The following is a 21359-nucleotide window of genomic DNA, read 5'->3' as shown; positions in this document are numbered from 1 at the left end:
TCTTCCTCAAGAAGGAGAAGTTCAAGATGCTGACTCTGGTCTTGTCTGCTCTAGACCAAGAAGACTGGATGTGAGCTTTGGACCAGCAGGACGCGTATTTTCACATTCCCATCCTGCCGGGCCACAGGGGTTACCTGTGATTCAAGGTAGGTCGCAAGCACTTTCAGTTTACCGTGCTCCCCGTCGGCCTTACCTATGTGCTCCTTGGGTGTTTACCAAGGTGATGGCGGTGGTTGCAGCTCATCTGCACAGGTTAGGGGTCTCAGTCTTCCCCTACCTCGACAACTGGCTGTTGAAGGTGCCTGCCCCCCAGGCAGTCATCTCCCAGCTTCAGACTAAGGCAGACCTCCTGCATTTGCTGTGGATCTCTATAAACGTGCCAAAGTCACACCTGACTCCTTCTCAGACACTCCCTTTCATTGGGACAGTTCTGGACGCAGTGCAGTTTCAGGCCTATCCTCCGGAGCAGCGAGTCCAGGATATTCAGGTTATGATTCCAATGTTTCAGCCTTTATCCTGGTTTTTGGTGAGATTGACTCCAAGTCTGTTGGCCTCATGCATCCTGTTGGTAAAGCATGCCAGGTGGCAAATGTGGGCTCTGCAGTGGGACCTGAAGTTCCAGTGGGCACAGCATTGAGGAAATCTCACCGACATGGTCCAGATCTCGGAAGTAACTGTAAGAGATCTGCAGTGGTGGTTGACAAACCGCGATTGGGTCAGTGGCAGACCCCTCTCCCTTCCCCAAGCAGATCGCACTGTCATGACAGATACATCTCTTCTGGGATGCGGTGGCCATCTGGGAGATGTGGAGATCAGGTGACACTGGTCTCTGGCTGAGATGCGGCTCCACATAAATTTGTTGGAGCTCCAGGCGATTCGATTAGCATTGAAAGCATTTCTTCCCTCTGTCAAGTAGAAGCTGGTGCAAGTGTTCACGGAAAACATCACCGCCATGTGGTAGTGCAAAAAGCAGGGCGGGGTGGGGTCTTGGACCCTTTGTTGAGAGGCCTTTCGTCTCTGGACATTGCTGGAACAGCACGGCATAAGCCTGGTGGTTCAACAGCTGGCAGGTTCTCCGAATGTCAGGGCAGACAATCTTAGCCATCAATGCCTAGTGTATCACGAAGGGCATCTCCAGTCAGAGGTGGCGCAAGGTCTCTTTCATCAGTGGGGAGAAATGTGGTTAGATTTGTTTGCCTCCAAAAAGAACGCACATTGTCAGGAGTACTGCGCGCTGGAGTTTACAAGGCGGCTATCGCTCGAGGGGAGGGGAGGGTTTTCCACCCGAACCTGTCAACTCTGCGCCTTCATGTGTGGAGATTGAGCGGCGACAGTTGATAGCTTTTGACCTCCTTCCCGAAGACTGTAATGTTATTCTGGCGGCCATACGCCTTTTTATTATACTGTACAGAAAAGGTCTATTGACCCTTTTTCTGCTTCTCTTTCTACTGTTCTATTGTTCATTCCGACCCTTGCCCGACAGGGCTCTGCTTTGGAAACTCTCAAGGGTTACCTTTCTGCTCAGTCTGCTTTTTTGCTGCTGCCAGACCAGCCCTCTCTCTTCAAATCTCCCATTGTACATAGATTTCTAAAAGGACTGGCTCACCTGTTTCCACCTACGCTCTTTGTTAAGCCGCAGTGAAACCTTAACTTGGTCCTCATTTACCTGATGTGCGCTCCTTTTGAGCCTTTACACAATTGTCCCCTCCGGCTGTTGGTCTTCAAAACAGCCTTCTTGGTGGCGATTACATCGGCTTGGAGGGTGAGTGAGCTGCAGGCGTTATCTTGCTCACCTCTTTATCTTATGTCCTTGCCAGACGAGGTGGTGCTTTGCACCCAGGCATCCATTTTGCCAAAAGTGACCTTTACCATCTGGGTCAGTCCATCACGTTGCCCACCTTCTTTGCCCCCCCGCATCCTTCTAAGGAAGAGGAGCTTTCCACCGACTGAACCTAAAAAGAGCATTGTCGGTCTACCTTGACCGCACAAAAGATTTCTGATTGGATGTCCAACTCTTTGTGGGGTATGTGGGAGCGAAGAAGGGAAGGCCAGTGCAGAAAAGGACCATCTCTCGCTTGGCCGTTCTCTGCATCAATATCTGTTATGTTCTGGCAAAGAACCAGTCTCCTGGGGGATTAAGGGCCCATGCCACCAGGTGAAAGCCTGTGACTACAGCCTTGGCTCAGGGTGTCCCAGTCCAGGGCATCTGTCAGGCGGCTATGTGGGCATCTTTGCAAAACACTACTGCCTAGATCTTCAGTTCCACAGGGACTGGCACTTTGCCCATTCGGTCCTGCAGGACTTCCTAGTATAGGATATGGGTCCGCAACCCACCCCGGGATGGTATTGCTCGGGTATCTAATTCAAAGGTAAGGAATCTGCAGCTAGAAGTCTCTATCGGATGAACAAGTTACTCACCTTCGGTAACGCAATATCTGGTAGAGACTCTATCTAGTTGCAGATTCCTTACAACCCCTCCCATGCCTCCCCACTTTGCGGACTGATATTGTAGGGCTAGGTTTACTCCCCTTCTCAGGGCCCTAGATTTGCACACGACTACGTCAGTTACTGCGTGGCTCTGCACTTCTGGTGTGGAAAAAGCCAAAAGTTCTGACGTCCGTGTGCCTGGGTGGCGCCTATATGGGCACCGAGACGTCATAACCAACGCTACCGTCAACATCACACGGAGTGGAATGGAGCCACCCGATGTCGCACGCAAAAAATGTTGCTCAGCAAAAATTTCCAAAGCCAGTCTGACGCCTGGGAAATTCAAAGGTAAGAAATCTGCAGCTAGGTGGAATCTCTACCAGATAATGCATTACTGAAGGCATGTAACTTGTTTGATTACAGCAATAGCCTCTACCACGGATTATCTTTAACAACTATGAAAAGACTAAAATGGATTCAGAACTCTGCTGCCAGACTACTCTTACATATAAAGCCACAAGCCCACATCTCCCCTACCTTAAAGGCCCTACATTTGTTACAGGTTGCCAGAAGATCCACATTCAAGCTGCTTTGTATCACCCATAAAGTGATACATGGACCAGTACTGCTCTTTATCAGGAATAAAACCACCAAATACATTCAACAAAGCAACCTTTGCTCTAGATTGGCACCTCACCTCACAATCCCACCATACAAGAAAAAGAACGTAGGTGGCACATCCTTCTCTGTTCAAGCAGCCAAACTATGGAATTCTTTTACCCCAAACAAAAGAGCCACTGAAAATTACCTTATCTTTTGAACACTACTCAAGAGTTGGCTCTTCCCCACATAACCACCATACTCAAACATAAATATACACCATATCTCTCTGTATATAGGCATTTATTTTGACTATAGATGTGTACGTACATATGTGTATAGCTTTGTATAAACGTGTATTAATTTTAATTATGTTTATAAATATATAGATATTTGTTAGTTCTGCTTAAAGTACATATTACTTATGGTTATCTTATTCGATGTTTCACATGTATATAGGTGTCTGTGTAGATAAGTACATCTTCCGTCATAACTATTTATCTACAATTGCTTCACTATGGAATTACAAAAAAAAAAAAAATTAACAAAAATACATCAACTTAAAGTACAGCGACTCTTGATAGTCTGAGTTTATTAAATATATCTTAACTCCACATATGTTACCTTCCTTATACACATATGTCCCTTTCCTGTATTTATGTATCTTTAAGTGCTGTTTTTGGCTTGGCACCTCAGCTAGTCTGATTTGCCATTAGCCAGCAGTCAGGTCAAATGTAGCCAGAAACTTGGCTGAGGCCAAAGTATCTATGAGCTCCTTTGCCCTTGGAATAGGTTGGGCATCAGTCCTAGTGACTGCATTGAGGCCCCTGTAGTCCACACAAAACCTCATCTCTCCTTTTCCACCCTTGGTATGAGGTTTTGGTACCAGCAGACTACTAGACTAGCCCAGGGGCTATCTGAAGGCTCAATGAACCCCAATTCCAGCATCTTTTGGACCGCTGTCCTGATGCAATCTCTCACATGTTCAGGTTGTCTGTAAATTGTGTTCTTTACTGGCAGACTCTCACCTGTGTCCACCTCATGGGTACACCAGGTTGTTTGACTGGGTGTCAGAGAAAATATGTGTTTGTACCGAATGATTGAGGACCTTCCTACTATCAGCTTGCTGCTAGTCAGTGAGGCTGCTTGCCAAGGCTACTCCATCCACTAACCCACCAACAGGGTTCTGAGAGAGGAGATCAGGGTGAGGGTCACTCTCTTCCTCCTATCCCTCATCAGTGGCCATGAGCAAGCTCATGTCAGCCTGTCTACAAAAGGTTTCAGGTGGTTCACATGAAGTACCCTAAGTCCACTAAGTAGGTGACCTCACTTTTATTTTCAAGGATTGTGTGGGGCACTCCATTTTTCTTGGAGTGCTGCTGAGGCCACAGGCTCCAACACCCTCACCTTCTGGCCTGGCTGGTAAACAGTCAGGACGGCCTGTTGGTCATGCCAGATTTTCTGAAGATATTTGCTGGTCTCCAGGTTTTTACTGGCCTTCTTCATGTACTCAGCCGTATGTGAACGCAGGCCAAGGACATACTCCACAATATCCTGTTTAGGAGGTTTGAGAGGTTGCTCCCAACCCTCCTTCACGAGACACAATGGATCCCGAACTGGATGTCCAAATAGAAGTTCAAATGGGCTTTAGCCAACCCCCTTCTGAGGAACCTCTCTTCAGGCAAAGAGAAGGCAGGGTAGTAAGACATCTCATTTTCCCCTAAGTTTTACTGGGAGCCCAATGATCATACACTTCAGGGTCTTGTTGAACCTTTCAACAAGCCCAATACACTGTGGGTGGCAGGGTGTGGTAAACTTATAGTTTACTCCACATTCTTTCCACATTGTAGTTATGTAACTAGACATGAAGTTGGCACCTCTGTCTATTAAGACCTCCTTAGGGAAACCCACTCTGGAAAACATTCCCAGGATGGCCCTGGACACTACAGGAGCTGTAGTGGTTCTAAGGGGAATTGCTTCTGGATACCTAGTGGCATGGTCCACCACCACTAGGAGGTAAATGTGTATGGATGCATTTGGAGGACTCAAGGGACCAACAGTGTCAATCCCTACCCTCTCAAAGGGAACCACTGGAAATGGAATTAAGGGGACCTTTATAGTGCAACCTGACTTACCACTGGCTTGGAAAGTGACACAGGAGCGACAAAATGCGTTGGTGTCTTCTGACTTATGGGGCCAGCGAAAATGAGGGACAATCCTATCCCAAGTCTTACTTTTCCCAAGGTATCCTGCAAGCGGAATTTCATGTGTCAGGGAGAGAAGACACCCCTGATCTTCGGAGGTATTACCAACCTCCTGGTGGCACCAGGCTTGGAGTCTCTACCTTCAGAATACAGAAGTCCATCTTCCCAATAGATCCTTGGGGACCCACTGACATCCCCTGCTTCCTCAGCAGCAGTTTGCTGTCTGAGGGGTTCAAGAGAGGGATTAATGCTCCAAACTCAAGTCTTTTTTTTTTTTTTTTTTTTAAATCTTTATTTATAAACTTTTGTAAACAAGACAGACACTTGCATCGTAATCAGGAGCATGAATTCAGTACATTGTTCTCATCAGCATTTGGCATAGCTGGCGTTCAAATATGATCTTACAGGTTCATCCCATCAGCGCATCTATCCGGGTCCAGCCCGCCTTCTCCCGGACTATCGCAGCGGCATCCTCCCCCAGTATCTATCCGCATCCTCAATACAGCGGAATCTGCGCTACGTCAAGCAACTCATTCCCTTCTTTCCCCTCCTCCCTCCTCCCCACCTTCTCCAATCTCATGCCCCACCCTGCCCTTCTCAGCAGCCTGCTCCTGCGGGTGTGCAAGTAAATAGCCTGTCAGTGGCACCCAAATATCGCCAGGCCTAGAGGCCCCCGGCAGCAAGTCCGCGTAGGCTCCAAGCTGTTCCTGACAGTAAATCAAGTCGTCAAGCCATACTTTAAATTTTGGCGCCCTTCCCCTGCTCCAGCGACATGCCACGCGCCGTTTTGCCAGCAACAGCGCTAGGGCTACGTACTTGCGATAGGCAGCCTTCAGTGGCTTACTCCAAACTCAAGTCTGCCGTGGAAGGGCCCGCTGCCCCCAAGAACTCTGCCTGGTCAGGCCCAAGTTCCTCTGGGACAATTACTTCACAGGGACTTAGATCATCTCCCTACGGAGTTTGAGCCTCACTGGGAGTTTGGAGGGAGGATAATTCCTTACCCTTCCTGCTCCTTTTCTTAGGAGCAATCTGGTTCATTTTTCCAGGATCCAGTGCTCCTTCAGCGCTGAGCTGTTTGGCCTGAGTCCTGGTTACAGTGAAGATACTGGCATAAATGCCCATCATTTCTGCATGAGTCCTTAACTCTACTTCAGACCAGGCTGAGGTTTCTAAATCATTGCCCAACAAACAGTCTACAGGTAGGTCTGGAGATACCACAACTCTTTTAGGTTCAGTTACCCCTCTCTAGCTGAGATTTACAACGGCCAAGGAATGAAAAGTCCTGACATTGCTAGCATTGGTGATTTGGTACATTTTTCCAAGTATGATTTGCTGGGACTTAGTAGTAAGGTGGCAGGATCAATAAAAATAATGGAGGTAGGCACACGTGGTCTCCCTCCAAGGGATTTTTTATGCCCCAGGGACCGCCACCTCCCTGGGGCAACATATGCATATATGGACACCAAAGAGAAGAGAGACGAAGCAGTAGTCTATCTAAAAGATTTAGTTTCACATGTGTGGAGGTGTTTAAAGATAGAAAAAAAATAGCATCTCGTCATCAGTGATCAAGGCTAACAAGTAGCCGAAACTCGTTTGATGTAGAGGCCGCTAAAGTAAAGAAACCAAACCAACCCGCGTGTGTCATCGCCTTTCCTGGATCAATTCAGGAGGAGGGGGAAATTTATACATATGTGTATATATCCAAAGGCAAACACGTTCCACTGCCAGTGCCGTGCTGACAGGGCCAACCAAATGTGCTTCAATGAAAAAAGTTCTTAATTTGAAAGGCAAGATATGCAGCATTACGAAATTCAACTCATTCGAGTCTTATTCATATGCGATCAATGAGGGGTGAGCACTCATTTGGTCCTTTTACATGTGGCTGCAGACAATGAAGAAGGACCAAAGTGTCCGTTCATCACCAACAGTTTTTAAAGTGACAGTGGGTCAGTTTGATTTTTTACGAACCATTCTCCATGAAAACAGTGAGTATTAATGTCTTTCTGCAGAGGGCTACTCCTTTGAAAATTAGCACAACTTAGCATTTTTGATTTCCGACACTGTATTTATATTCAAGCCACAAACTCTTTCAATTATTCGTGCTCCATTGTGGCAGTACCAGCACCCCTCTGGTCTTCACCAAGGTGATAGCGGTGGTCGCATATCCTCTGCGCAGATCAAGGTTGCCAGTCTTCCCCTATCTCGACGACACGCTGCTAAAAGCTGTTGTCTCCCACCTCCAGACTACGAAGGACCTCCAGCATTGTTTGGGGTTCACTATCAGAGTGCCGAAGTCACACCTGACTCCCTCTCAGACGCTCTCTTCCATTGGAGCTGTTCTGGATACAGTGCAGTTACGTCCTATCCTCCAGAGGACTCTGCTCTACGGTGGAATCCAAACTCCCCATAAAGATGCTGGAGCTCCGAACGATCTGACTGGCATGTAAAGCCTTTCTACCCTCCATCAAGGGAAGGTTGGTGCAGGTGTTCACGGACAACACCACTGCCATGTGGTACTGCACCAAACAGGGCAGGGTGGGGTCTTGGACCCTTTATCAAGAGGCCCTCTGTCTCTGGAAATGAATGGAACTGCAGCCCATATCTATGGTAGTTTACCTGGAAGGTTCTCTCAACGCCAGGGTGGATGAACTCAGCCATAGATGCCTAGCAGATCATGAATTGCGTCTCCAACCGGAGGTGGCACAAGGTTTCTTTCAGCAGTGGGGAGAGCTTTGGTTAGATCTGTTCGCCTCCGCTGATGACACGCAATGTAAGCAGTTTTGCACACTTGAGTTTCCAAGGAGGCTATCACTCAGACACTTTTTGTCTTGAGTAGAGCTCATGCCTCCTGTATGCTTTCCGCTCATACCAATTCTGCCCAGAGTTCTCACGAAGAACAGGAACCACCGGGAGCAAGTCATCCTTGTGGCTCCAGGCTGTGCATGAAGATTCTTCTATCGGAGCTGCTCAGCATGAGCATCAGTCCTCCAATCAGGCTGACCATTTGGGGGGATAACTGTCGCTGCAGCAGGGGAGGGTCCTCCACTTGAGCCTGTCAACTCTACGCCTTCTTGCGTGGAGATTGAGTGGTGACAACTGACCGCTTTCGACCTTCCTTCCAAAGTCTGCAATGTTATCTTGGCAGCTAGGCGTCCCTCCACCAAGATGGTTTACGGCTGCCTGTGAAACAGATTTTTTTTACATTGTACAGAAAGGTCTATTGACCCTCTTTCTGCTTCCCTTTCTGATGTACTTCTTTTGATTCTTACCCTTGCTCAGCAGGGTTCTGCTCTGGGTACTGTAGAGGGTTACCTTTCTGCTCTGTCTGCATTTTTGTGGCTGCCTGACCAACCCTCTTTATTAGGTTTCTCAAAGGTCTTGTAAGTATGTTTCCCCCTTCTCCTTTAATTATGCCTCAGTGGGATCTTAATATAGTTCTCACTTTCTTAATGTGCGCCCCTTTTGAGCCTCTTCATAACTGTCCCCTTTGGCTGCTCACCTTTTAAACAGCCTTCTTGTGGAAATACCATCTGCCTGGAGGGTGAGTAAGCTGCAGGCTTTATCATCCAAGCCTCCATTCCTGTCTGTTTGTCCAGATAAACTGGTGCTTTGCACTAAGGCCACTTTCCTGCCAAAAGTGATAACACTATTCCATGTGGACCAAGCTGTCACCTTGCCTGCTTTCTACGCTCTTCCACATCCCTCAAAAGAAGAGGAGCAGCTTCACTGCCTGGACCTAAAAAGAGTGTTGTCGTTCTTCCTTGACCATACACAAGTTCCAGATGAACAACCAACATTTCGTGGGGTATGTTGGAGCAAAGAAGGGTGAAGCGATGCAGAAATTACCCATTTCGCACTGGGTCTCTCTCTGTATTACAATCTGCTACATACTGGCCAAGAAGCAGTCCCCAGATTGCTTGAGGGCTCGTTCTACCAGGGCTAAAGCTGCGACCACTGCGTTAGCACGTGGAGCCCCAGTCCTGGACATCTGTCAGGCAGCAACGTGGATGTCCCTGAACATGTTCAGCAAACATTACTGCCTGGACAGTCAGGTCTGCAGGGACGGTCATTTTGCCAGTTAGGTCCTTCAGGACTTTCTTGTTTAGAATTTGTCCACAGCGATCCACTGGGGATGGTATTGCTTGGGTATCTATTCAAAGGAGAGAAATCTGCAGCTAGATGTCTTTATCAGATAAACAAGTTACTTACCTTTTGTAATGCATTATCTGGTAGAGACAATATCTAGCTGCATATTCCTTACCGACCCACCATTCCTTCCTGCTCTGCGGACAAGTTTCTAGGGTCAGGGCTGGTCCCTTTCAGGGCCCTAGTTTGGAGGCACCAAGGTCAGTGCATTTCATGGCTCTGCGCTTCTGGCTTGGAATGTTGTGAAAAGTAACTGACATCAGCGCACCAAGGTGGCACCTATATAGGTGACGTAAATATCGCTAATGGCGTGTACACCACCAAGAACTCATTAGAGCATCTACTAGCGTGCAGGGGTAATGCTCATGTAAAAATCTTCCAAAACCAGTCTGACGCCTAAGAAATTCAAATGTATGGAATCTGCTGCTAGATATTGTCTCTACCAGATATTGCGTTACTGAAGGTAAGTAACTTGTTCAACATGAGGATTATCATCAATGATCTGTGGTCACAACATTTACTCCAGAGCCCACTTTGTGACGTATATATACGGAGAGTGAGCTTTTGGTTAGCCCCTGGTTGTTTGCATTATTAATGAGTTGCCATTGGCTGGGCAGGCTGTCTTTAACTCCATAGAATTTCCTGCAAGGCTTGACAGGGCTTTAATGTCGTCTCCTGAGCCAAACTCTCTACTGTTCTGCCAGTGTCCCTTCTCTATCGCTGTCTTTGTGCCCCTGCCTTAATCTCATACCCCACACTGCAGTGCATAATGTGGTCTCCATTGACACCAAACACCTGCCAGCTGCCGCATGCTTCCTCACACTGGCAAGGTCGTGATTTAGCTGCACCAGTGTTGTTTTAATTACTTTACACGCATTGTCAAAGCCAAACCATTCTAAAATAGCTTGTGTGCATATTTATAGCAGCCATCTAGTAATGGAGTTTCAAGTGTAAGGCAGGATAGCAGCAAAAGATAGTAACAAACGAAAGAATGACTTAGTGACCGCTTTACATAGGAAAGTAGGGCAGCCATTTTAGAAGAGTAAAGCCAAGACGATTTCCTAGAGATAAGTCTGTGTATGTCAACAAAACTTTAATCTTATTTATGAATTGTAAAATGAATATTAATAATATGTAATTGAAATATATTTTCATTTACTACCCACAAACATATGGCTCTTTAATCTAGATTTTTGATCGTACATTGAAAACATTAGTCTGTGGGAAACGTGGTTACGCCGTTTGACAGAAAATGCGGCACCACTTTCTGCTTTGGTACTGCCCTCGTTACAGTAGCTTTGCTAGCTTATCATTCAGGATGATAGTGTTAAAAACTTCCCTCTTTCTGTGAGAGACCCCTCTGCTCTTCTTTACCCAATGTGGTAATGGGTGAACAGGAATGTCATGTAGGCTGCAAGGCTGCCGTGAATAACGTAGTCACTTATGTTTCTCGTTCATCACCCGCCTGTCTGTTCTGGAAGCCATGAATGAACTTTCAGATTTGGAACACCATGTACAAGGCTGCAGCTGGAGTGCTTTGGACTGATGGAGAGAGTGGTGACAAGTGCACTTGAGGCCCACGGAAAAGCTGCTAATGGCTGGCAGATAGACAATCTGGGCTGGTAGTGGATGAGAAGGAGTCGTTGGCAATCCTTGTGTTCTGGGAACACAAAGCCAAAATTCTCTTTACCTACAGCCTTTCACTCACCAATCCCCTTCCTTTTCTCTCCATGCAAGCCCCTCTTATATGTATTCTAATGTAAAATAAGCTTTGCAAAAGTCAATAGGTTTTGCCTTTGCTCCCAGGCACCGACCTATTGGCTTTAGCAGTGAATTTTTGGGCCATGATGCAAGTGTGCATTGGTGTGCAAGTGTGGGGCCATGCAAAAAAAGGCATCAAGCCATCCAGAGCAAAAATATATATATTGACAAAGCTAGTCGGTTCGCTACCTGTAAGGAGCTTTTGGCTTTGTTAATGCTTACTCAATTCTGGGAGAAAATTGAATGCAAAGTAGGCTGTAGAATATAAACGAGTCTAAGGGAAAATGGGCCTCCATCATATTAAAATTCCTTCTCAGTCCAGTAATCATAGTTTGATTAAAAGCAATCTATGGATGTCATTATTTCACATCTCACAGTTGTTGGCCTATTTTAAAAAGAGTAAAAGGGCCTAGCTACAGTAAATATTCCACAAAAAGGAAACAATGTTGCTTCTACTCTATGTTTAATTGCAAGAGGTGCATTTGCTAGTGACCACTATATTGCACTATGCAATTTATCATAAATATAAAAACAAACACTAATATACTTAACCTTAATTTCAGGTGAATGGCAGGCGAAATGAAAAAGATAAAAAGGTACTTAAAATGAAGTTATCGTCCACTAAAACTTCAGAAGCAAAAGTCAATGAGCAGGGTAGCATGGCCACCTGCTCCTCTGATAAGGAACTTTGTTTTCAGTGGTACCGTCCAGCTTTCGAAAAATCTGAAGATGGAGAACCCAAGGTATAATGAAGTAGGATAATTGTCTAGCGGTCCTAATAATAATGATTTCTTCACTTTAATTGTTTTCTTTCAGTTTATAGTTACATGTTGAGATTATCTACTTCAATACGCAGAAGGTAATTAGGTAATAACGTAGTCAAAAGAACTGATCATACCAGTTTGGAAATACAGATAAAACCATTTGACTTGTTTCTTATAGGACTCTGTTGTAGGCAGAAGAGTTGATGTAGCGGCAACTCAGCCTTCATTGGAACCTGTTGGCCTGGGTTTGAATGAAAATGATGTGATATTGAGGAAATTGTTTACTCTCCCCATGCCTAAAACTTTAAGGGCCTAATTGTATGTTGTTGGAAAGGGTACTCTGTCGCAATGGCGATGGAGTACCCTTTCCACCAACATAATGGTCTGTTTACTCACTGTAAATGAGGGCGGACCTGTGGTGTAACGACAGTGGAGATAACTCCATCTTCGCTGTGGTTACACCTCTCCTATGGCCTAAGGAGTAAGGGCTATTGGAGGTTGACCTGGATGTCTGCCCACCAAATTTTGATGGACAAACATACAAGCCAGTTTTCACTGCCTGTCACCCCCAGGAAAACCCTGGCAGGAACAGCAGTAAAAAACTGCTAAATGCTCCCAGTCGCCATGGAGATAATGCCCATTGCAAGGGGTGGGCAGTGTTTTTTTTTCTCTCAAAAACGAAATCCTGCCTTGGGGTTTTGTTTATGAAAATTAAAAAAAAATGTAACTTTGCCATAAACCTCTGTCATGTTTGACAGAGCCGCATGAAAAACTTACAATACATTGGCAGGAACCGTCTTGACAGTGGTTCCTGTCAATGCTTGAAATGTCAGCTAGCCTGACGGACATTTCAAAATCTGGTCATCTGAAGATTTACTCCTTCACCCTGGCAGAGGACAGCCCTCAATCAATCGATAAGGGTTGGTAAAGCACAACTAATCACTCGCGAGCGTCTCAAGGCGCTGAAGGGGCGGAGGGGTGACTCCTTTGAGTGCTGGAGTCACCCGAAAAAGCCAGCTCTTGAGGTCCTTCCTGAACTTGGGCAATGTGGGAGATTGCCGAAGGTGGAGGAGGAGGGTGTTCCAGTTTTGGCTGTGAGGTAGGAGAAGGACTTTCCTCCCGTTCTAGTCTTGCTGATACCTGGTACAGTGGCCAGTGAGAGCTGGGCTGATTGAAGGTGTATTTTGGTTGCGTGGAAGGAGAGGCAGCTGTTCAGGTATGCGGGTCCGGTGTTGTGAAGGGCCTCATATGCATTGGTGAGGAGTTTGAGGGTTATTCTTCTTTCAGCTGGAGATCACGGAGGTGTTGGGTGATGTGACTGCGAAGGGGGATGTCGAGGAGCAGTCTGGCTGCGGCAGTCTGGAGTTTGAGAAGGAGTTTCTTGTTTATTCCGGCTTAGAGAGCGTTGCCATAGTCAAGTCTGCTCCTGATGAGTGTGTGTGTGTATGACAGTTTTTCTGGATTTGGTGGGGATCTATCTGAAGGTCTTTCGAAGCATGCAGAGAGTGTTGAAGTAGGTCGAGGAGACGGCATTGATCTGGCGGTTCATTGTGAGCGATGAGTCTAGTATGAATCTAAGGTTTTGTGCATGGTCCGTCGGGGTGGGGGAATTTTCGGGGGCCACCAGGAGGTGTTCCATGTGGAGGGGGTGGAGCTAAGGATGAGGACTTCTGTCTTTTCTGTGTTGAATTTCAGGCAGCTGTTCTTCATCCAGGTGGCGACGGCTTTCACTCCTTCTTGGAAGTTGTGTCTGGTGACCATGAGTTAGTTGGTGAGGGAGAGGATCTGCTGGGTGTTGTTGGCGTATGAGAGGATGTTGAGCCTGATGTTCCTGACAATGGTTGCGATGGGGGCCATGTAGCTGGTGAAGAGGGTGGGGCTGAAGGAGGGGCCCTGGGGCACGCCACAGTTGGTCATTGTCAGTTCTGAGAGTTAGGGAGGGAGTCTGACCCGCTGAGTTTTTTTTTTTTAACAACAGATTTTTATTTGTCATTTGCACAATATACACAGGGCTCTGTACCCCAGAGGCCACTGCAGCATCAAGTTACACAGTAATAAGACCGCAAAAGACATTTTCATTTTTAAGAAAAAATAACAAAAAACAGAACAAACCCATTCTTTGATCTGAAGTATAATCTCGGATCTCCACCCCCCCCCCAACTCCCCCCCTCAAGTTGCGCTCTTCCCACTGAGAACCGCTCACCCGCCCTCGCCCAAGGCCCAGTGTGAGGAATAAGAATGACGGCCTACTCGCTCTAGTAGAGGGCCATCTCACTCGAAGCACACCCACACCCCCAGTGCCCCCCCCCTCCCCCCCAGAGCGCAGACCCAACCACTCTAGCCGTGCCCTAATCCCACTAGGATATCTTCCATCACCGCTGGGGGCTCCAGCCACAGGCCCCAATAATCCGCCCACCGCTTCCAGATTTTATAATGCTTGCACGGACAGCCCCGGGCCACAAAGATGGGCTGTTCCAGCCCCATACAGAAGTCTAGGCCATTTTTCCAAGCGGCCACCGAGGGAGCCCGCTCATCCTTCCACATCCTGGCAATGTCACGTTTCGCCAATGTAAGGCCCAGCAGCATAAGATGCCGTTTGTAGATATTTCCCCCGATGTCATCCATGACATGTAACAGCGCGAGCCGCGGCGTACGCGGGAAGACCCGCTGAGGTTTGCTGATGTGGAAGGCGTGCATCCAGTCAAGGGCTTTGCCGCAGATGCCGGCGTCGTGGAGTCTGGTGGCTAGGGTGCGGGGTAAGAAGGTGTTTCTATTAAATCGGGCCCTAAATATGAAGAATGTAATTGGAAGTCATTACAATTGAAAGCAGTAAATCCCCACTTTCTGATAGAGACTTGTAATTGCAGACTCTTCATCTTTGGAATATTCGTGTGGCGTCACACTGGATCTGGAAACTCTCAAACAGTACTTCTACACCCTGGTAGTCTGTGCCATCCAGCTCAGAATAGATGCATTCCAGTTCCACAAATGACGTGCAGGGCCCATGTAGGCACCAGTCATCTGTGCTGGTGTCAATTCCTTTCTTTCCACACCAGCAGACATGGATCCAGAGCTGCTTTGTCTCTTCAGAGACTTCTTACCTCTCAATAAATTGCTAAATCTAGTGTGCAAGGGATATTTGACCTCTCAAAATGGCAAACTTCAAATCCTGTTAGGACTGTCACAAGCAAATGCCTGTGACAGATCCTTACTGGGGTTGCTTGTAAGCCACAGCTCAGAGGCCTGCAGTGACTGCACATCGATGAATCCAAAGGCCATAGGGGACGGCAAGGAGAAGCTCTACATCGCCAAACATGAGAAGGCTCACTGTCCAAGAGTCAGTCTTGGCCCTGTTCACAGTCTAAGAGCACTGGAGTTTGTTTGGAAGTTGATCGTCTTTGCACTCCAAATCAACAGGTAAGTCAAAGAAGCACAAAAAATCAAAACAGACACGCCCCTTTCCTCTACTTTCAAACCCCTGTGAATGCGTGCGGCTGATCCCATACCTCGATCTTGCTCCCAAAGTCAGTAGTTGGAGCCTATCTCCCTCAGTTTGTCCCGGCACAATCCGACTTTCTGGGGCCTTCTGTGACACAGAGGTAGATCCAAGAATTCTGCGAGGCTTCACTCTAATTGGCTAATAGCTAAACTTGCTCTGGCTCACTGGTAAACTGTCAGATTTCACGATACCATCGACCTGCCTCCAATGATCCTATATTTTCTTCTCAGCACCTCTCTCATGAGAGCTTAGTAATGCAGGCCTCTACTGGCTGGAATAATCTGAACAGTTTACCCCAATACAGAGTCCAAAAGAGTAGAAACATTTGGGAAGAGGGTATTTTCTTCCACCAGTTTGGGCCTCAGGTTCATCATTGACAGTTGCCTGCTAGGCTGCTATTCACATGCTCTTTGGCATTTGGTGGTTCAAGTCCTCTCAGGTGTCCTTAAGGAGCTCCGGCCTGTCCTCATCCAAGCTATTCAGGACAGTTGCGATGCGGCCAAATTCTTGATCTGTTGTGACGTAGACACCACCAATTCTTTCAAACAAGCCCAAACAAGCCATTGGCACCAGTGTCGCCATGCCTGGCTGTGGTCAATGGGCTTTTCAGGCAATGCCCAGTCATCAATCAAATCAATAGGGATTTGTAAAGCGCTGCTTATCACCCCAGCGGGTATCCAGGTGCTGGGGGGATGCTGCTGCTGAGAAGGATTAGTTAAAGAGCCAGGTCTTCAGGTCCTTCTTGAACTCCTGCAGGGTGGGGAAAGTGATGAGATGGATGGGGAGGCTGTTCCAGGATTTTGTTGCCAGGTGAGAGAAGACGCGGCCTCCGCTCCTGCTCCTGTGAATGTGGGGGAGTGTGGTCTAAAAAGAGGGATGAGGAACGGAGATTGTGGGTTTGTTGGTGGAAGATCACCCTGTGGCAGATATAGGCTGGACCCTTGTTGTGAACTTGTGAAGAGCTTTGTAGGTGTGGGTGAGCAGTTTGAACTTGCAGCCTTTGCTGACGGGAGCCGGTACACAGCTTTGAGGTGAGGGGAGGTGTGGTTCCACCTTGGGAGGTCGACGATGAGTCTGGCTGCTGCGTTCTGGATGGTCTGGAGTCTGTTTAGTAGTTGAGCAGTGATTCCAACATAGAGGGAGTTGCCGTAGTCCAGGCAGATGGTGATTAGGGCTTGGGTGATGGTGCGTCTGATGTCAAGCGGGGAGCCATTTAAAGATTTTCCTGAGCAGGCGGAGGTTGGGAAAGCAGGAGGGTGATTCAGTGTTGATATGTTTTGTCATTGAGAGCTTGCTGTTGAGTATTATCCCGCGTGTTTTTACATGCTTTGTGAGTGTGGGTGCGTGGCCGGGCTCTGTTGGCCACCAGGAGTCGTCCCACTGGGAGTAGTTGCTCCAGAAGATTTCTGTTTTGTCTGTGTTGAATTTGAGAATTCTACTTGACATCCAGCTAGTGGCACTGGAAATGCACCTGTGGAAGTTGCATTTAGTTGTTAGTCTGGTCTGAGGAGAATTAGAGGATGAGCTGAGTGTCGTCCGCATAGGAGATTAAGTTCATGTTGTGGGAACTGACCAGGGTGGCCATGTAAGTGTTGAAGAGGTTCAGGCTTAGAGAGGATCCTTGTGAGAAGCCACAGATGATGGGGCATATTTACAAGCCCCTTGCTCCACGGGTGCATCACTTTTTGTGATGCACCAATGGCGCATTTTTCTGCCGCATATTTATTTGAAGCGTAAAGCAACCCTGCATACGACATGCAACATATAATTGTATACATGACACATCCCTGTTCTTTGAAAGTGGCTCAGTGAGGCGCAATCAAATGGCTTGTGGTGCCACGCTGAGTCACCTTCTTATAGATAAGGCCCGATGTTTTTTGGTCCCAAGGTGAAAGTTGGGAGACGGACAATTTGGGTTCATCCAGAGAGGAAGGAGGACACCCATTTGAAGGCTTTTCCTTGTATCCCCATTTAGTGGGGACCATGAAGGAGGGTGTGGTGGAGCAAAGTGTTGAATGCTGCCGAGAGATCGAGGAGGATCAGGGCGGCAGTCTGTCCTCTGTCGGAGAGTGAGTTGGAGGTTTACTGCTTTCTCTAGCATCTGGACTGGGAAAGGCAGTAGGGAAATAGGGCGGTAATTTTTGAAGTCTTTGGGGTCTGCAGTGGGCTTTTTGAGGAGGGGTTTGATTTCTGTGTGTTTCCATTCTTGAGGGGAGGAGGTATATGTGAAGGATGCGTGAATGATTGTAGTCAGCTCCTTGCTGATTATGCTTTTTCATGGGTTGAACAAGTGGTGGAGGCAGGGATCCTTGGGGGCTCCCGAGTGGATGGAGCCATGATGGCGGCAGTTGTGTTTGCAATGGGAGGTTCCCATGCGTCGGAGTTGTTGAAGATTCTGTAGAGTTCAGGTATAGGGGGCTGGGGGTCGAAGTTCTTATAGATGGTGGTGATTGTGGGGTAGAAGAAATGAGTGAGAGTGTTGCAGAGCTCTTGTGAGGGGGGTGACAGTGTTCTTAGTGGCTGTGGAGTTGGAGAATTCCTTGAAGATGCAGAATAGCTCCTTGCTGTGGTTAGAGCTGGTGTCTAGGCAAAGGGTTAGGGCGCTCGTTTTGGTGGTTCTGAGATGGAGGTCGTACCTGTTGAGAGCTAGTTTGAAGTTGTTGAGGTTGTTATTAGTTTTGCTGGTGCGCCAGATACTCTCAAGCCACTTAAAAATGCATTTGTGGTATTTGAGCTCTGGTGTGAACCAGCTGTGATGTTTGGAGGATCTTCTGGTTTTGGTGAGTTTGAGGGGGGAGACTTTCTTGATGCATGTGTTTATCCATGTGTTGAAGTTTCCGACTGCAGCCTCAAGGTTGGTGATGGCACTGGGGGAAGAGACTTTGAAGGAGTTGTTCGAGAGGTCTTCTGTCACTTTGCTCCAGCGTCTGTTGGTAGCATTGGAGTGGGGGAGGAGGGGGTGGGTGTGGAGGAGGTGGTAGTGATGTGAAAGTGGACAATGGAGTGGTCGTACCAGGTGATTTTGGTGCTGTGGCTGTATCTGATTCAGTCACTGACTGAGAATATGGGGACTAGAGTGTGCCCAGTTGGCAGAGGATGAGACTGTCCATGCTCTCAAGTAGGTTGGTTGTGTTGGTGTAGTTGGGGTCTTCCAGGTGGAAGTTGAGGTCCCCAAGGAGGAGGAAGTCTTTTGAGAGGATGGCTAGTGGGACGATGAAGATGGTGATGGTTTTGCAAAATGTGGGGTGTGGTCTCTGGGGTCTGTAGGCAAGGGTGCCTCTGACCATTGTCTTGCAGTTGGTGTTGTTCTGGAAATTGAAGTGTTCCATAATGCAGGTGGGGGTGTCGCCGGTGGTTATGCAGTTGAGGGACTCTTTGTGGATGACGACTATTCCTCCACCTTGTTTGTTGGTGCAGTCCCGGGGGATTATCTACTATCCGTGTGGTGTGGCGGTGGTGATGTTGGGTGCTTATGCTGTGTTGTGCATTGTTTCTGTAAGGAAGATGATATCCGGCATGAACGAGGTGATGGTGTCAGATCTCACTGGCGTGTTTGTGGAGCGATCAGGTGTTCATCAGCAGACAATGGAGTTGATCTATAGCGCTGGCAGTAGGCGGGTGTCTGAAGCCTAGGGTTCTGTGCTGTAGTGGCATGGGCAGTGCCTGCAGGAAAAGACCCTGCTGTTGCTTGCGGGGAGGCGAGGGTGCAGTTGTTCCCTTATGGACATGCCCTTTGACAGGAGACACCTTTTTGGGGACAAGGCAGATTCTGCTCAGGAGTGATTCAGAGAAAGCATGGTTGTGCCTCGCTTGCCCCATTAACCCGATCACTCCTTTCGTGGTTTTGGCAGAGGTACCCCATACTGGCAGCTAACATAGCCTCAGCAAGGTTCCCATCCATTTTGTAACTGTAGCCATTGCAACCACAGACCCTGCTATCAGGGTCACTAAGACAGTCAGAGCACTGTACCCTGTTGCCCCACCTGCCAAACCCCTATAGCGTGCCCTTAGTGGAGCATAGTAACCCTGTCGGAGGCAGGATCCAATGATTGTTGCCAACCTGGCAGCCTATAACATTGGACAGATGGGTCCCTCTGATAATTCAGAAAGGGTATGCCCTACCCTTCCTGGCCATTCTGCTGCACTATCCACCATCCCCAGAAAGACTGACAGAAGACAATCTGTCCGTATTACAGCAGGACGTGCAATCCCTTTTGGGCAAAGGGGCTATCGAGAGGGTGCCTGCATTGGAAGTGGGTTGTAGTTGTAACCTCTGCTACTTCCTGGTGCCAAATAAAATAATAGAGGGCTTTGTCCTATTTTAGACCTGTGACCTCTCAACACTTTCCCCTGAAGGACAAATTCAAGATGTTCACTCTGGCCAAGGTCTAGTCTGCCCCCAACTCTGGAGACTAGATGGGTACTACCCTTTATTCTCCCCAGTGCCCCACGGTGCTCGACGACTGGCTGTTGAAGGCAGGCTTGCCCCAGGCAGTCGTCAACCACAAGCACACTACAGAGAACCTTCTGTCATCTTTAGAGATGAGTATCAACATGCCAAAGTCACACCTGACTCCTATTCTGGAAACGGTTCAGTTTCATGCTTTTCCTCTGCAAAGGTGAATCTAGGACATTTAGTCTATGATTTAAATCTTTTAGCCTCTTTCCTGGATTTCAGTGAGTTCAACTCTGAGGCTGTTGGGACTGATGGCCTCCGGAATTCTGCTGGTCAAGCACGCCAGGTGGCATACACAGGCTCTGCAGTGGGATCTGAAGTCTCAATCGGCTCAACATCAAAGGGATCTCTCCGACCACTTCCAGATTTCAGATGATACTGCAAAAGATTTGCAGAGGTAGTTACTGAATCGCGATTGTGTCAGCGTCAGACCTCTCTTCCTTCCACACTCAGAGCTGGGGAGTATGGTGCCCAGAGCTCCGTGCTTGAGCATCTGTTCTCTGATCAGACTGCCCTTCCAGGAGAACCTGCTGCCACAGCAACAGGGTAGGGTTCTGCACCCAGGCCTTCGCAATTCCCACCTTTATACATGGAGATTAAGTGGCGACAAAATAACACCTTCAGCTTTCCTCAAGAAGTGATTGATTCATCTTGGCAGCCAGGCTTCCATTGACAAAAACGACATGCACTTTTTTTCTATTTTGGTGAGGCGCACACCAAATTGACCCCTTCTACACCTAGGTCCTGATTTAGAGCTTGGCGGTAACGGTCTTACCATTGGATTTCCAATCCGTCGACTTGGCAGTTCACCACCCTGATTTAGATGTTGGTGATCCCATAGACAAAAGACCGCTGATGAACCACCTTCACCGCCATTTATCACTGCCTACATCAACTGCACCATAGACAAAAGCGAATGGAGGCTGGACTGCAGCCCCTTTGACAGCCGAGCCAATCACAAGGTGCATTACTGCCAACCAAACTATGGCAGGTAAGCCGCCACAACTGAGTTAGCAGATTGGGAGGGATATAAGCACAAAACGTACCTTTTCACTAATTTTCCCATTTCCTACCTCCATGTAACCGATTGTAGAAGTCCCGCCATTGCTGCTACTCTTGGACCAAAACGAAAATCCACCCCGTCCTCGCCTGCACAGAAGGTAAATCACTGTTTCACCTGTCATCCTCGTAATTGTAGCTGTACATTAAAACTGGACTTGAGCATGTTTAAGAAAAACTTGCAAGCAGTACTACAACGATGTGCAATGCACAATAATGTCATACTTAAAACAATGTGTAAAAACACACCTTGAGACATTAGTTACACCCACCAATCTGGTACTAACTGCCGTCATGGAAATGGAAACCTACACAAAACGTCACAGCAATCACAAATAGAAAAATGTGTCTATACAGGTGTGTGCAAAATGTTTTCCTAATCCACATAAACAGTATACCCAATAGGAACCACTCAAAACCATGATAATGTAGCAATTGAACTT

General features: G+C 47.6%; 1 protein-coding gene across 1 annotated transcript in view; it reads left to right on the top strand.

Moving 5' to 3' along the window:
- CFAP54 (cilia and flagella associated protein 54) overlaps positions 1-21359 on the top strand; it is a 2172274-nt gene that overhangs the window by 1893749 nt on the left and 257166 nt on the right. Inside the window, exon 65 of the mRNA XM_085653834.1 lies at positions 11702-11881. Coding sequence (XP_085509960.1) covers positions 11702-11881 — 180 coding nt within the window. The remainder of the gene's footprint in view (positions 1-11701; positions 11882-21359) is intronic.

The sequence above is a fragment of the Triturus cristatus genome, chromosome 4_1 (assembly GCF_964204655.1).
Source record: "Triturus cristatus chromosome 4_1, aTriCri1.1, whole genome shotgun sequence".
Taxonomy (NCBI): Eukaryota; Metazoa; Chordata; class Amphibia; order Caudata; family Salamandridae; genus Triturus; species Triturus cristatus.
Note: the sequence above shows the minus strand (reverse complement) of the source record. Positions and strands in the feature narration are given on the sequence as shown.